Raw genomic sequence first — 16337 nt, forward strand, 5'->3', positions numbered from 1 at the left:
CATCACGCGTGTTTTACAGGGCTGCGGAAATCTAGCCATCTGGCGTTTATGAACCAGTTCGGACCTGATGATGAGTGCCAGAAATGCAATCTTTATTGCTTACGCTAACAAAACACACACACACACACACACCCCACCACCCAACACACTGAAAGTATGTATTGGCACTTAACGGACCTGAGAGGAGGTTGTGTGAGTGCAGAATGCTATAAATAGTGTGCTTGACCGTGCAGAGAAGTTGTACTTCTGTTATCAAACTAAGAAAATAGATAAAAATTAATTCCTGGCTGTTGTTCGTAAGTCTCTGAGATACTTCGGCAGCACGTGGGGAGCTTGAGATTTGAAATTATCCAAAGTGGTACCCAGTGTAAGGGGAGTGTGTTGCGTGTGGGGAGGGTTGTTTTGGTTTGGTTTTTTTTCTTGAGGCAGGTGAACACTGACATTTCAGATACATTTTGCGAGGTTTCAAGTTGCCTAGTGAATTTAAGGTACCAGAAGTCAATTTTGGTTTAAAAACAGTTATCATGAGCATAGAGCATCAACGATATCATCCTGGCTGTTATGTGCGACTGGCCTGGCTTATTCTGTTGAAGTTGAAAAGGTTTGATGTGTACCTGATAATCTTTCTAAAGAGCATTTTTGTGGTTTAATGGAAGTACTGGCAAAGGCTAACTTCAGCTAGGGCAGCTTTTGTCCCTCGGCCCTCCCTGTAGCCGGGGAGGGGAGAGGCAGGTTTAGGGGACCTCTGTTAAGTGTCCATTTTGTGCCCTCTTCTCTAGAGTTACCCTTTCCCCTCCGACTGAGGGGCATCCACGAGAGATTGACCCTTGTTCTTGTCTGCTGGTGCAATATAAAACTCCGCAAACAGGAAAAAGTGGGATTAATCCATCAGAGGAAAGACCCACAAACTCCGGCAAATAAATGGTAACCTACATGGCATCTTTTCACATCTAGGACTGAATTTATCGTTGCTTCAAACATGTATACCTTAACCATTAGATAAACATGCCTTGCATGCGAGAACCCTTGTGCCGTACTATGGATGCAACTTCAAGTTTGACCTGCTGTATCACAGTGTTGCTGTTTTTTTTTTTTTTCCTGTATATTACAGATTCACAGAATGGTAATAATGGATAATATTGATCATGAGGTAGTCTAAAAACTTACAGATCTGGAGAACAGACAAATACCACATATTAGTTCTAAGAATGTGTACATTTTGGCAAGTCCTTAAAAATGTACGTGAAGATATCCCTTTCCTTCTGTCAGGTTGTTTATTTTAGCAAGAAAATCTTACTTACGCTTTCTCCCCTATCTTCTGAAGTTTTGCATATCTACAGATACTGTGCGTGCATGTAACAAACAATGATTTTTTCAAAAGCATGCTGCAGTGTCCTTGGCTTTCAGAGTCAGCATGCCCGTATTTTTATTTTTTTCAAACACAATGAAATAGAAATTATGTTGTATATCAGTAATTGTTAGGTGCAAAAGAGTAAATTGTAGAAAAAAGATGCAATACTAGGTGCAGCTGTCTAATACAAGAATAAGGATCATGGACATATTTGAGTTGATGGAAGTGTTTGAGCTCGTTGAACCGGCAGAAGGTCAGGTCTCTGCTTCCACCTTGCTGCATGGAGGAACGTTACCCCTGGCAGCGGTACGGTCGGAGCTTTGCTTGGTGCCTCTGTCAGGCAAGGAGGTAGGAGTTATGACGTGAATGCAGAAACCCTCGTTCTTCTCTGGGATTCGTGGTACAGGAGATATTTTAGGCACCTTTACCCAGGTACCAAAAATAACCCGCAGTCAAGCCCAGCAGGTGGTGATCTTGTGCATCTCCATCTCCGTTGCAGGTGCTGTAACCCATCTCTCTCTGCATTTGACTTAATGCTTCGTTATGAATTCTGAAGCTTCCCCAGACCTTGAAGCTATATTGTAATTCAAGCGATTACCTTTACTCGCTTCTTCCAGGAACTGCAACTCAATGTTAAATGTTTGTTGGTTGGTTGATTGTTTGTTTGTTTTTAAAAAAAAAAAGTTTGAAAACCAATTTCTGAATGTTTTGACTTTTATTATTCACTGGTTTGGGCAGGAATAATAAACGGAAATTACTGAAATACTACAAGAAAGTCTCATTTTGTGAGATATCCAGGCCAGGGAATTTGGGAAGAATATGAACCTTCTGAAAGGTTATCCAAATCAAAGCCAATCTTATAAATGTATTTCTCTGACATGTCTAGAGGCAAAACAAGACATGAATGTATCAATGTACAATCATTCTCTTATAAGAGATGTGGTAGTATCCTTCACGACTAAATGCTGTGCCAGAGGAAATGACTGGGGTTTTTATTCCTTTTCAGTAATGTGGAAAGTATGCCATGGGAGCAAGCAGGAAGAGGTTGTTTAGTGGAAGGGAGGAAGAAGAAACTGTTTGGAAGGGGTGGAGAGAGACAGCGCTAGCAGCAAACATAATCCTCTTGGTAGGGTGCCACGTTCAGCAAAGCTGAAGGGTTGGATTTTCCGAGGCATTCAGTGTTTGCCTAACTGTAGGCTCCTGTTGGAAAGGGTGATAGAATGTCTGTTCGTGTTCAGTGGGCACAGAGTCAGGCCAACTCTTGCGCGCTTTTCAGACGGGATTTTCAGATGCTTTCATTACTGCATTTATGAATCCAGCATAGATAAAGCAAGTGGGTAGACAGCTGTGAGACGATGGATCTATCAAAAATGTAATGGGACTTCAAACCTCTCCCGAGAGTGCCATGCTGAAACAAGTTCAAAGTAATTCCTCTTTATCCTTTCGTCTCGTAAAAGGCTGCCAGTGATTAGGATCTGGAATCAAGGGGAAAAAATAAGCTTGTGGGCAAAAGGTTGGTTGAGGCAGGAGTGATGACTAGCTGAAGCTAGGTGTAGAAAGATCAATGTTTGTGTTTGTCAGCGGTGTTCCCACTTTAGATTAAGTCAGATAAATATACCAAGCCTGATGCATGGACTCGTTCACAGCCCCTGAAGATCCGAGTCTGTCCAGGTAGTAGTTCCTTAAGCAGTTGGTGATATTTTTATGGCTTAACGCGTAGTGGGGTGAAGGAGTCCTTGGAAAGGTGGCTGTGATTTTGTTACCTTAACCAGGATGAGGAGCATTGATACTGCAGGATGCAAATACAGGCGTCAGAAACGATCAGCCAAGGAAACTGAAAAGAGCTGTGGAGCTCACTCTCTGTAAGACAAAGCTATGAACAGTTTGCCAGCTGTTTGTTTTAGGAAAGAGGACTACTAGGAAAAAAGCAGCCATGCTGCGTCCAAGTTTGTCTGGTTATGAGGAGGATATGAGGTTAAGACCCTATAAACTCCTCACTGCGCCTCCAGCCGCCACACCTTGCTCCTCAAACTCATTTGCCAGTTCTTAGGGCATCACTTCTGTCTCCAGATTCACAACTGCACCGCACCTTCCCCTCACACTTGCATGAGCCAAGGCCGTGTTGGGCCCTGGCTGAGTTCTGGCTGTCCCCAAGGAAGTGGGCACTGGTGACAGGAGCCCCAAAAGCTTCTCTGCTTGAGGAGATCAGAGACTTTTGCAGGCTCTGGGGTCATGCTGCTGTCCGGGCTCTGGCCTCTTCTATGCAGGCCTCCATAGGAAAGCCTGTATAGGAAGCCTCCACAGGCTTACGCACAGGTGATGTCTAGAGCCAGATGTCACTATAATGATCCTGAGAGATTGTACTTGTTCTGTCCTCTCCCAACCCACGGAAATTCAGGTCTCGGATTAGCATTGTGAGTGAAATGAGAGACGAGGATTTGTCTGAAAGATGGGACGATAATGAAGTCTTGACTTCTTGTCTGCAACTCCTGTTTAATAATCATTTCTGAGTGACTGTATTGGTACAGAGTTTGAACAAGAGCAAGAGGCGAGGGAGCTTCGGACCCCACTGAACTGCTCGCTGCTGTAATGGCGCAAGAGGAACCTCTCGGTGGGGGGATACGCGTTGCCTTGTTCTACCTGTACCAACAAATGAGGCTTAAGAGTGACAGTGCCTGATGTGACCAGTGTGGCAACTGAAAAAACTTGGAAGCATAAAATGGTATGTCAGCAGTTGGGACGCAGCTGCCCCTATTTCGCTGATCAGACTGCTTGCACATCATTTAATTCTGCTGGTTGCCTTTAACTACCTCGTACCTTCTTTTCTTTGTGGGAAGAGTAATAATTTCCCTGGAGGAATTAATGAGGTGTGTAAATTCAGTGGTATTGCATTTCAAATTTTGCAAAATTCATTAAGAGGCACATTGGGAGTTCACCTGTGATCTGCTCGTTGGTTTTTTAAAAGTTGGTGTGTTGCATGTTTCTGTTTCCTATTTAGTTTTTCAGAAAGTTTTTGCTTCTTGAAAAGGATTGCAAGCAGTCATGCGTGACCATCCTGTCTTCATGTGTAGGGTCTATCTTTGTAAGATTATTTTTTTTTTTTAAGCTCATTATGGGCAGAAATACTGTTGCTCTCTGACAGCATAGTGGTGGTGACCAGGCTTTCTTCAGGGGAGTAGCTCACAGAGACTCGTTACATTCAGGTACTAGAGATAAAAGTGAAAACAGTGCCTGAAGAAAAAGGAGGTTGATCAGGGAATGTTTGTTACTTCCAAGCTTTTTCAAATGTTTTAATTAAGATGACAAAATACAGAAACATGATACTGTGAAGTGACTTGTATTTTTGCTGCATGCATTATTTGTTTTCTACAAATAATGTGCTCTGGCATTATTTGAAGAAGAAGGAAAAAAAAAAAGACTGTAAACCCTTTCTGCAGCTAGAAGAATGATGGAAGCTAGAATCCTTTTTGCATAATCCCCTTGCTTTTTTGCTTGTGGATACAGCTGTGCTAACACAATGCAACATTTGAGTTGAGAGGTCTGCAAAATCCTGGCACCAATGATAGTTTTCAGACTGAGGCGCTCATTTGATAGATTTTTTTCAAAGTGATACTGTGCTCAGTTGTATCTATGTGGCCCTGGAAGTGGGCTTTCAGTTAACTTCAGAGGAAATACTTTCAAAAGGAAAAGTTTAGTTTTGCCAAGAATCAGATAAGGTCAGAGTAATTAGACAAACCAGAGCTTTGTAGGTTAGAGATGAAGGCAACCCTCTGCATGAGGATGCTTAAATTTGCTGTAAATCTGAAGTTCTGTGAATATTTCTTCACATATTCTAAAGTGTAGGATTGCATTTTAGAAGTATTTTTTTAAAAAAGTAAAAAGTATTTATCCTTCCTGTTTCAGGTTTCCAGTTTAACCCACCAGAAAATGGGTTCACTGAATTAACTGTAACTTTTTTTTTTAATACTATGTATTTATAAATTGCTATTGTAATTTGATTGTAATATGATGCTAATTGACCATAGGTTTTTCAAGAACATATGTGGTAGGCTCTACCTAGCTGCCATGGATTTCTGTTATGAGACAGTAGGGATTGTATTTCAGCTCCTCTACTGCACCCTGCCACTGGCAAAGTGGAGGGCCTAAGGACTACATTGACAGCTATCAATCAGCATTAGTCTTCTGACATCAGGTTACCTTTGCTAGTTTATATTTAGGGTCTGGACTGATATTTTTCTCCTGTTCTCCCTTGGCTGCACAATAGTAAAACCTGTTTTTGTTTGCCTGAAGTAGTTTCCGTGAATGTCTGCGCTCAGTAGTTGCATGGCCTTTACAGATTGAGAACGAACGAGGACAGCCAGTTCCTTCAGTGGGATAATTTAGGCTTAAAATACGAAAAAGTGGGTTCTGCTAATTCTATTGGTCTGCCAGCAAAAGGAAGGCTGCAGATCTCTCCTCTTCCTTCAGTGACGACATTAATGGAGTCTCTTCCCTCTGTCCTTTGGTCAGCATTTGTAAACAGAGACTCTCTTCCTCAGTCGGATCTTGTTAGGTTGGCCAAAAGATCAAAAATCATAGTTGGGAACTAAAAAACAGAAAACTGGTGCAGTTGTAATAGCCTCGATTCCTTAGGAAACCGAGCATAGGTGGGGTAAGAAGGTTTGTGGGCAGTGGCTTTTTAAGTTCCCCGAATTGCTGTGGCCTTTGCTTTCCAGCTCAGGGGAGGAATGCCGACTGTCTCATCTTTGCTAGGACTTTCAGCTAAAGAAGATAGGATGTTTTGCCTTGTAAAAGCAAGATTGGAATGAGAGGTTTCAAGGGAAGAATCCGGAGAAGTCCAGGAAGACGGTGATCGTCACTACTACGGTTAAGTATAAGAATATAAAATATCAAATAAAATTGCAGAAGAGGGATGAAAGTAGAAGCTGTTTTGACAAGAAGTCTTGGTTACATCCAGGCACCTGAATGGTGCTCTGGCATTCCTGTGTAAATAAAAAGCAGAAGGAGAAAGGAATGGAAAAAAGAAGATGGAAAGCACCTTTTTTTGAAACCTACAGCTTGCATGGGCGTCGGGATCCGTGGAATAGCATTGTATTTCATAGAAATTTGCCAAGCAGACAAATTGTTCTTTTTCCCTGCCTTGTCTTGTCGTTTACACACACGAGCTTTGTCGCTTTGTCCTGGATTTGAAGAGCTGTGGGAAGACAGCGCTGCTTACAGGAGAGACTGGTGCTGCTGGAAGGGAGCCACCCAAACACGAGAGCGGCAGGCAGGGGTCTGGCACCTGCTGCCCTTTGAGAGCTAAGGGCTGCAGAGACTGCTAAGTAGGTAAAGTACTGGCCGCTTAAACGCAGAAGAGGCTACCTTCCAGATGGATGGATAAAAAGGTCACATGAATTATACAGTGAATGGGCTCCTGCAGCTTGATGACATTTTCAGATGGGTTTCTGAGCAATCACCCAGGCAATGTCTAAGCAAATCTATCTAGACCCTCTGCCTCAGTCCTTAAAACACAGAGGAAGGAGAGAACCAGCTCATCTCTGGTATGTTCAGAAGAAGACATGCTTTGCTGTCTTTTTCTACGTGGCTTCCCAATCAAAGAAGGCAGATTTTCCCTTTCTGACAGCCTCATACTGTCTGAACTCAACAAAAACAACTTCAGAGCAGTGGTGGTTTTTCAGCCTGTTCTGGGTCTGAATAAGCACCAGATGTGGGCAGCCGTGTAGAGGAATGAAACCTCTTGACAGTAGTTTTGTTCTTCTGCAAGTTGCTTCTGTGCACTGCGGAACTCCAGGGTGGGAGACAGGTAGGGGCCCACCCTCAGTTTTTGGGCTGTTGCACCCACCCCGGCCATCCATTTTACTGATGGGTCTTAATGTCTATTCGCATATTGGGTGGCCTAAAAAAAAAGCATACACACAAAAAAAAAAAAAAAAAAAACCCAAACAAATGCAAAAAAAACCCCTAACAACAGTGTTTCCCACTGCGCTGATTTTAGCCAGAAGTACTAAAAACTACTCAGACATGGAACAGTATTTAGGTTACCCTACGTGCGTTTGAAATTACAGTGTAACCACAAAGGGTAGCGTGGATTGATTCTCTGGCTGCGTAGAGAGCCGCCAAGAGCAAGGACTTGAGCTCAGCTGGGGCTCGGACTTACGGTCATACAGGTACTAATATTATTACATAAGTAATAACAATAATAGCAGCTACGGAAAAGTTTAGCGCTTCAGAGCCTCTTATAAGCAGAATAAGCAGTGGTCTTGTCTGAGGCTTTCTCCCAAGTTGGAGTCCTACTGCTCTTTGAAGGGCAGACTGCATCTGTATGTTTGCATTCTTCTGTATGTTTGAGTGTGGAAGCTTATAAACTTCTGTTCTGTGTTGAAATAAGATGACCGTAAAAATCTTGGCATGATCTTATTATTTTGGTAATAGGATTGCATGCAGGCATCTTTGTGGTTAAAGTAAAAAAAAAAAAAAAAAAAAAAACCCCAAAAAACATATTAGATTTCCTGTGAAGGGGTTGTTGTTTGCAAACGTAACGATTAATGACTGAGACTAGAGATGCAAATACAACTGCATGATCTTGCTTATAAACCTCTAAAGTGACTAATTTAAAATCCCTGGTTTTTTTTTTTCCTGTGGAATTGCATTTGGTGGTGTCGTTAAGAGGATAGCATCAACTCGGAAAACTGAGGTTTTTATTCTAATTCCTTTTTAGGTTTCTTGGGTCTTCCTCTACCTTAAGTCTTTCAGGTGCAAATTCCCTTTGTGGAATTCATTGAAAGAAAACTTTTTATTTTATAACTTAAAAATTCTTGTTTTATGGTAACCTTTAGATTGTTTAGAATAGCCAATATCAAATACCAAAAGTCTTTAAAATGTCTAACGCTCCCCAGAGTGGAACAGTTGTCCTTGTGCCATGTGGCAGGTGAGGACACAGAGCCCAACTGATTCAGTAGCACCTGCAAACCCACCCACTTCCCCGGACTTCAGTCTCTTATAGGATTGGTGCAAGCCAGTAATTTAGACAAGACTTTTAAGTAAAACACCACATATCACAACGCTTTAGAGCCTCATCAGGAACGCATTCCTTTAAATATACTGATTTACGAAGAAAGTTTGATTATTTTTTTTTTTTTCTTCCCACCCCGTGCTGTTTTTTGTGTTCTCTCGGTCATTCTCTAGTGCCTGGCTTTCACAAGAATGCAGAATTCGGGATTTTTCTTTCAACCTTTAAAGTCTGCAAACTCTGCCTGGAAAACAGACTGGTTCCTGAGCTTCCCGGCATGGCTGCTTTTTAACCGGAATCGAAGTGGAAAAATGTAACCTTCTAGTGCTCTTGTGGTATGACCTCTGGAAGTGGGGTGGACAACTTAAAGCTTCCTGCTACGTTAAAACCAAGAGAAAAATGTTTCTTTTCTCCTGCTTCTACCTCTTACCCTTTTCCAGTATTTGTGCTTGACAGGGCTTTGCGTTTAACCCTTTTTTCTTATAAGCTCCTCCTCCTCGGTCCTGTTTACCCTTGTTGATGCCTTCTCATAAGGCATTAGAGGGAAGCAGAGCGTGTGCGTGGGGATGTGTCTGTGTCAAATCTGTTTGGTGTTTTTTTTTTTTGTCTCCATGTTCTCTGTCCCAGCTGCTTTGTTTTGCTCAAGCTCCATCCGCAGCCCTGCCGCTAGGCTTGTTTTTCACTGCTGCTCCCTGCCATTTATAGTTTAATTTCTGTGTGCGTTAAATCAAAAGCTGTGCCACTCTCTTAGTCTCTAATGATTTGCACCTGTAATATTTTGCCATTCAGGTAACTGAAACTTCCGACCTACTACGTGGTCAGTAAATGGGTGAGTGAGGAGAAGAGTTAGGCTATTGAAATGCAATTATAAGCTCACTGCTAAAAATCCGAGAAGGACTTTTTAGCCATGGAACTCGATTCTTTGGTTCAGAAGTTTATTCCCAAATTACTAGCATGGGTCGGTTGTGATTTTAGAGGAGCTCTGCTAATGAGCTGGAGATCACCCCCGTGATATTTCTCATTGTGTGCACGTATTCTAGTTATGTGTTACTGTGTCCTTCTGGGTGTTAAACTGCTCACTCAGTTTACCTGACAGTGGAAAATGCAGCTTCTTCCAAACCGCATTTTCAGTTTCTCACTTGGACATGACTCTCAGAAGATTTCATTGCATTTTAGGAACTTCAAGCAGTTTTTGTGTTTGGTTTTTTTTTTTTCTTTTGGGGGGGGGGATGTTTGGGGGTTTTTTGTTTGTTCTGGTGATTTTTTTTTTTTGTCTGTGGGTTTGTTTTTTTTTTTTATTCATGGTAATGTGTTTTTTCCCTCGTGGGTGACTTTTCAACTTTTTAATTTCCCCCCCCCTTCCTGGTCAGCCCCGTTAATACTGTATTTGAGTGGACTGTAGAGACATCTTAACATTTCGTTCTATTTGTACTTCGTGCTGAGGTCAAGCAAACAAACAAAGCAATCGTTATGTTTTAGCATTCTTTTTTAATGAGCGCATTAAAATCTACTCAGATCAGCTGTGAAGAGAAGGGAGAAACACGGAACTCCGAGTAGCACTGTCTTTTTGAAGCAATTTATGAAAAAATAATAGACCAAAGGGACATGTAAAGACTCTGATAGGAAATAAATGGCACCACGTTGTTGATGGAAAGGGTTTTGGCAGAAGGCTTGTTGTGACTGTTTCTGTGGCTTAGAAAGGAATTTCCTATGGACTGGACTAACCATTAAAAAAATGTTTCTACTTTTAGGAGTTCAAGGCATACAGTGGAGTCTTCCTGGGGAAGATGTCGTCTTTGACAATGAAAGCCCGTTGTCTGGACAAAAGGGGAAGTTTCTTTAAGGTAAATGGGATATTTATACAGAACATAAAGCACGTGGTTTTATGTGAAACGAGCGATGCAGAATGTGCAATACAGTCTGCGATATCTAGCAACCTTTTTCTGTAAAATAGGAAGCACTGCATTAAGCATCTCTTCTTACAGGTGGCATTTGTTGTTAGATTGCCACCCATTTATTCAATGTGTATGTTGTTTTCCTGTACGCTGAATAGAATATTTGGTGTAAAACAGCTTTCTTAGCTTATGTTCTCAGCATTAGTGGCATAGTTATGCGTGGGCATAAATTATTAGAGCTTTCTTAAACGGGATTTGCGTAGTTTAAAGTACAGGTTTATGATTTCCATTACTGTATTGAAAGTATCTTTCATTTCCTTGTGTATTTTAAGAAAAATTGGTGGGGTCTCGTTGTTTGTGTGTAATCTGAACACGCTCAAAAATACTGTATTTGTGTTCTCAATGTATATTTCAGTCCTTTTTGTGTTTTGGTGATTTTCGCTTTGTTTGGCTGTTGCATTTTTGGTTGTTTGTTTTTTTTTTTAAAGCCTAAGTGCACCTTGTTTGAAATGAACAAGAAGCTGGTGCTTAGCTCATTGCCATACTCTCAAAAATCCAGCAAGGCAGATGTCTGTGTTTTCAGGTGCCTACATACTTTAAAGGGGACTAATGGTTCCTCCCGTAAGATAGTCAGCCTGACTTCCTGATGATACAGGCACTGAGAGCTGGTAGTTCTGTACTGGCGTGGACATGCTTATAGAGAGAAAAGAGAAATAATTCCATTTAGCGTTTCTTCGTTCTGGGGGCTGTTTTGAGATGTCCTGTGACTTATAGCACACTTAATAACAGCACATTCCAGTGAGAAATATGTTTTGCGTGAGAGTCCTCCTGTCTCCCTGCCAGTTCCATTCCATCACGGGACAGAGCTGATGCATGGCAATGGGCCAGGAAGGCAACGTATGCTCTCCTGATACCCCTGGGAAACACCTGGGAGCATGGGTGGAGGCCACTCCAGACTTGAGGTGGTGCTCAGAGCTGCAGGGATGTAGAGCCCTCAGTTGAAGCACCTTCAAATACTCCCGGGAACTCTTTAAAAATGCATTTTTGTCCCTGGGCGTCAATATCTGATTTTTGTCCCACTAACCTCATTACAGCTGGAAAATGGAACCTGGAGAACTGCATGAGAAAGGATCTACTTCGGATTGGCTGCCGGCCGTCATTAGGTTTTGTGCATCTTCGGTGATCATCTTCACTTCTACATAGTTACAAATCACTTCTGTCAAGAATTAAACTTGACTTCAATTTTGTTTTTTCACAGTATTTCCTGCAGAGTTAACTCGCGTGATTGGCCCCAGATTTGCTCAGCAGTAGGGGCTTAGCTCAGGTGTGAACAATCACACTGCAAAAGTGAGCACGGTCACTGTATCCTCTCTTCTGCCTCCTGCTCTGTGCGAGGTTTGTTAAGGCTTTGGGGGGGTCAGTCAGAGGTTTTTGGCGCTGCAGTGAGCTTACTGCTTTCTAGGGAAATGTGGGAACGTGCTTTGGTCTTTTTGTATGGCAGAGAGAGACTTTATGCAGTGGAGAGACTGGAGAGCTATCGTCTTTCAGGCTGGCATCACAAAAAGCAGAGGTACAGTGGGAGTTGCCAGTATAGTTTTCAAAAGATGATTAGATCGCATTAACTGTGTTTTAATTATGCGTAAAGGAGGAGGTCTGGAGGCAGCACTGAAGTTAATTGTAGAAAAGGCTGTAATTAACATTTTCTTCCAGAAAAAAGGATTAGTTGATCTGAAATGCAGTTAACAGAGCCTTTATGTGCACTGTGTGAGTACATCTGCAAACACCATATACTTCTAGAGAGCAGGACGGGGAGAATAGTGTCCAGGCAGTGCCTCTGTGTTGGAAGTATCAAACTGTGGTGTCCTACCACTGGCCAGGAAGATATGTGTATTTTTCTGATGTGAGGAATAGAGTAAACTGTCACACAGACCAGCCTGGGATCAGGGTTAAATACAACAGAGTTGAACTTGTCTGTTCTACACTAGAATTTTGCTGTTTATATAATGCCAGGGTAGTGGCTGTCTTGCTGGGCAAGGCTTTACTCTAAGGAGCAATCAAAATTTACAGGTGCTTCGGAGCACTGAATTAACTTGCCTTGATTGCTTCCCTTAGAATATTCATTGCCTGCTGTAGCTTCTTCCAGTGAAAGTCGCTAATACTTGCTGCCATCTCAGCTTATATTAAGAAAAAGCGTACTGCTTTTCTTTTTCTAATATTGCAGTGAATGTGATTGACCAGCCGAAGCCCTAAGTAGCGGGAAGCAGCTGCCACTTTCCTGACTGTTCCTAGCTCCTGCCACTCTGCTCCTGGGGCACCGTGCTCTCCTTGCGGGTCCCGTGCCAGATGTTTCAGGTGTTGCTGCTTCCATTCCCTCCCTTCCTCTGGGACAGAAATGTTGTTCTGCTGCTGCCTGAATCAGACCCTAATGCTTGGGGTGGGTGTTCTAGCTCTAAATACACTCATGATTACGGACAAATGGGACCCAACCAAGCTGTGTCTGGTGCCTGTGGCACATGGAGAGCCATACCGACGGCTGGTGCAGCGTGCAGGACCAGTTTCTGTGTCAGCAGCTTCATAGTGCTGTGGTAGCGAGACACATACGCCTTACAGTGTTTGTTTCATGTGTTGCATGTTTTCTTTATCTTAAGGCAATCCTAGCAGGCCAGTCTTTTGGAAAGAGAGGATCAGCCCTGCAGTGACAGTGCGTTTTCCTCTTTGGCTTGCCCAGAGCTTCATGTGGTCAGCAATAAACCGGGTCTTCTGGGGACAGGAACCGCTTCTCAGTTTTGCAACAGGCTCTTGTTATGTCTCATATCTCAAAAGCATAAACATCAAGCATGTTTGGCAGTCCACAACCATACAGGGAGAATGGACATATTTTCAAATTGTGGCATGAAACTGTCTCACTTCTAAGGACTACTTCTAGGTTGTCACTTAAGCGTGTGCTGAAGGAATCATGATGTCAGGGGGACTGTAAGTGCCCGTGTCACTTTCTGCAGTCCTTTGATATCTCCTTGTGTAAGTAATTCTTGTGTGGAAAATAGATGCAGGAATAGCTATTTTGTGCACCTCCTGTTCACGATGTCATGGTTGTAGTTACTCAAAAAGATTAGGAATGCCGTATGCCTGAGTGATTTCAAGCCATCAGACTCTTAAGGGCATGAGAAACACTGTCAATTAAGAAACTAAGGTTGTCTTAAATTTTCCCAAGGACAGGCTGGCAGGGGAATGGCTTGAAGAACAGTGGGGAATAAAAAAATGCCTCAAAGCTACTGTTTCAGACCTCTCCCCCTCCCTGGGAAGTTGCCCTGTTGGACCACCGTTCTGAACCTACAGGGCTGAACTGGAAACTGCAGGCAGTCAGCGTATCCAGCCTGTGTGTAACGTACCCGGTGTCTGTGTGTGTGAACCTGTGGGCACAGTGAAATTTCCTGCTCTGTCTTTCCCTCCCCCACATTTTTAAAGTTAAGATACAGCCTTTTATCCATGCTGACCTGTGCTTCAGAATGCTTTCCCAGACGCGCAGACCGTGTATAGTGTACTTCTGCATATGGCTCTCATGCTGTGCTTGTTACTTTACAGTTGCCCAAGAAACCTTTAGCGTGCTGGCGTGGAGTTTCTCAGGGCACTTAAATCCTCATAGAGAGCATCTTACCGTTCTCAGCAAGGTTTATGAGAAAACTAATTGACAAATACCAGTGGGAAATTCCAACTATTCTTTCTGGTTATTAAATCGTTCCTGTTGCTGTAGCTTCTACCCATCTCTTAGTTCTTCCATGTTCATTCTTTCGACTGTTAGTACACCAGGAAAACAGTATTGTTCCTGTTTTACAAAGAGTGAAAGTCTAGTTTTATAGGCTAAATTCTCTGTAGTCTTTATGCCTTGCGGTTGATGAAGACTCAAAGCCAGCAAGTAGTAAAAATGAAGCAAAGATTGAGTTAGGCTTGGGTAATTCTGGGACTGAATAACTTGCCAGTAGTTACAGAGGAAGTCTGTGGTACAGCAAGGAACTGAATATATGTCTCTGACAAACAACCTTTTTACTGAACCATTCTCCTTCTCATCAAAAATGTTCCAGCCTTCATTGAACTGGCATCAGAGGTTTTGCACCACTAAAGCTTTTCTGTCCTAAAATCAAGCACTGGGTAAAACTTTGTTGCTTACTGATGAATAAGACACTGAATAATGTTAGTGGTCTTGAGAGTTCATAGCTCACTGTAAAAAAAAAAAAAAAAAAAAAAAATAACCAGAAACCGCAGCCACATATCAAAATATTTAATTGTATTCAGACTTTTGGACAAGTCCAGAAATAGCATTCCCAGTTTGGCTCGCCTCTGGCGCTTCGCCACCTCGTCACACAGGGTGCTCTTTGAGGGTTGCTACGGTCTGCGTATCAAAACAGGAAGGAAAAGATGTGATGCCAAAGAGGATGCAGGTCTTCAGAAAGAATGAAAAATGAGATGCTGGCAGGAAGGGGGGGTGGTAAGTGCTGAGGCTCATTTGTCCACTCTGATAGTGATCCTTGCTGTCCTCAGCCCGTGTTCCCTTGCCAGATTAGAAGCACTGATCTTACCTTTTCCTCTTTAGCTCCTGTAAATCTCAGGGCTTGGAAACATTCTGCAGTGGTCACCTTGGCTGACTCTTTCAATGTGATGTCAGTGAGATGGCAATTTCATCTAATTCTCTGTGCTTATTTACATTTCAACACAAAAAAAAAAAAACCAAGAATTGAGTTGCCATGAATGATGGCACGATGGATGAATGATTTTTCTAAAAGTGTCCTGAAACAGGCATCAGGTCAAAGCCGCCTGTCTTCCTCTTGGGTGTCGGAAACTCTTCATGAGTTGAATGAGTAAGATGACCTATAGCTATGCCGGGCTTCTGAGAGGGGCACTGGTCTGTGTCTGGTCCTGGGCATGTGCTTTCCCTGATGCACAGCAGTGATGCACGTGTAGACAGAGCAGCTTCAGAAAGGTGACTGTAGTTCCTTGGGAGTGTGGTGCTTCTAGTGAACACACTTGCTCTGATTTATTTTTTTTTGCTGCTTATATGACACCCTGAAAGATTTAAAACGTAAAAATGGAATATGCATGCTCTGATGAGAGCGCACTGGGGAGCTGAGACGTGTTGTGTTTGTGATCTGTACGTAGGAATTACACTGAAACCCCTGCCAGCTTCTAAAAGCTGAGATCAGTCTCGTTAAATGAAGAATCAGTTGACGATAAGCATAGCATGATACATTGTGAAAGGAAACGTTATGGTTTAAGATGTTTGTATTGCATTTATTTTGTTCATGGATTTCAGGAATGTAAACAGTACATGAGTATTTGAGGCAATTCAATGTTTAGGATAGGTTTGTCTAGGGAATATTGTGCTGGGCTGCTATGTGAATTCATGCTGACTGAGTCATAATTATTATTTGGGTTTACAGGCGTTGCATTGTAGTTTTTTTAATTTACAGAGCAATGCTTTATCAGAATTAAACTCTAAAGGAAAAACATTAGACACAAAAATGGCTATTTATCATGTCACATACGGTCTCCTTTTAATTTTGGGGGTTTTCCAATGTTAAGTAATTCACCATCTGAGAAGATGTCAAATAAATTTCTTTTTATGTAAACCTCTTCTTTCTGTGGCATAGCAGGGTAATATCTATTTCATGGTCCTAAATAATCTGCGACAGATTTCTTCAGATTGCTTTTTAACCCTTGGGGCTCGTGTGTGTTGTTTTACACTAACAGGGGCCTCTGACAAATACATCCACCTACTTCAATTGTATTTCCCTTTGGAAACTGCCTCTTACGGTCTTGATTTCAAGTCTGTTGAAACCAATGGGTGAGGTTTTCCCATTATTCCCACTCTTTGCAAATCACACCCTTTGCGAATACAGAAATCTGTTTGAAGAATTCAAATATTATGAGCTAAGAAGTCAGCCTTATGTTGCTGCTTGTTTTCTCCGGGTTGCTTCTAATAATAGTATGCACCCAGGATCCTGCCTGCGTTTTGTAGAAACATATTATTAACAGCTCACTTTGTATAATGCTAATCATGTGAGCATCACATAGGCTGTACAATGAT

The 16337-nt window shown here is 42.3% G+C and overlaps 1 protein-coding gene across 8 annotated transcripts in view; it reads left to right on the top strand.

Moving 5' to 3' along the window:
* The window catches only part of RIN2 (Ras and Rab interactor 2), an 85113-nt gene that overhangs the window by 19483 nt on the left and 49293 nt on the right, over nt 1–16337 (top strand). For 3 of the 8 annotated variants that reach the window (XM_074578705.1, XM_074578708.1, XM_074578714.1), the window contains exon 2: nt 10115–10207. The exons of 1 other annotated variant lie outside the window; for it this stretch is intronic. In XM_074578705.1, coding sequence (XP_074434806.1) covers nt 10151–10207 — 57 coding nt within the window. In that variant the 5' untranslated portion in view covers nt 10115–10150. Of the gene's footprint in view, nt 1–8177; nt 8699–10114; nt 10208–16337 lie in introns of those variants that run through there. 4 more of the 8 variants (XM_074578704.1, XM_074578706.1, XR_012585947.1 and 1 more) reach the window with 4 other exon arrangements.

Source organism: Larus michahellis, chromosome 3 (assembly GCF_964199755.1).
Source record: "Larus michahellis chromosome 3, bLarMic1.1, whole genome shotgun sequence".
Lineage (NCBI taxonomy): Eukaryota > Metazoa > Chordata > Aves > Charadriiformes > Laridae > Larus > Larus michahellis.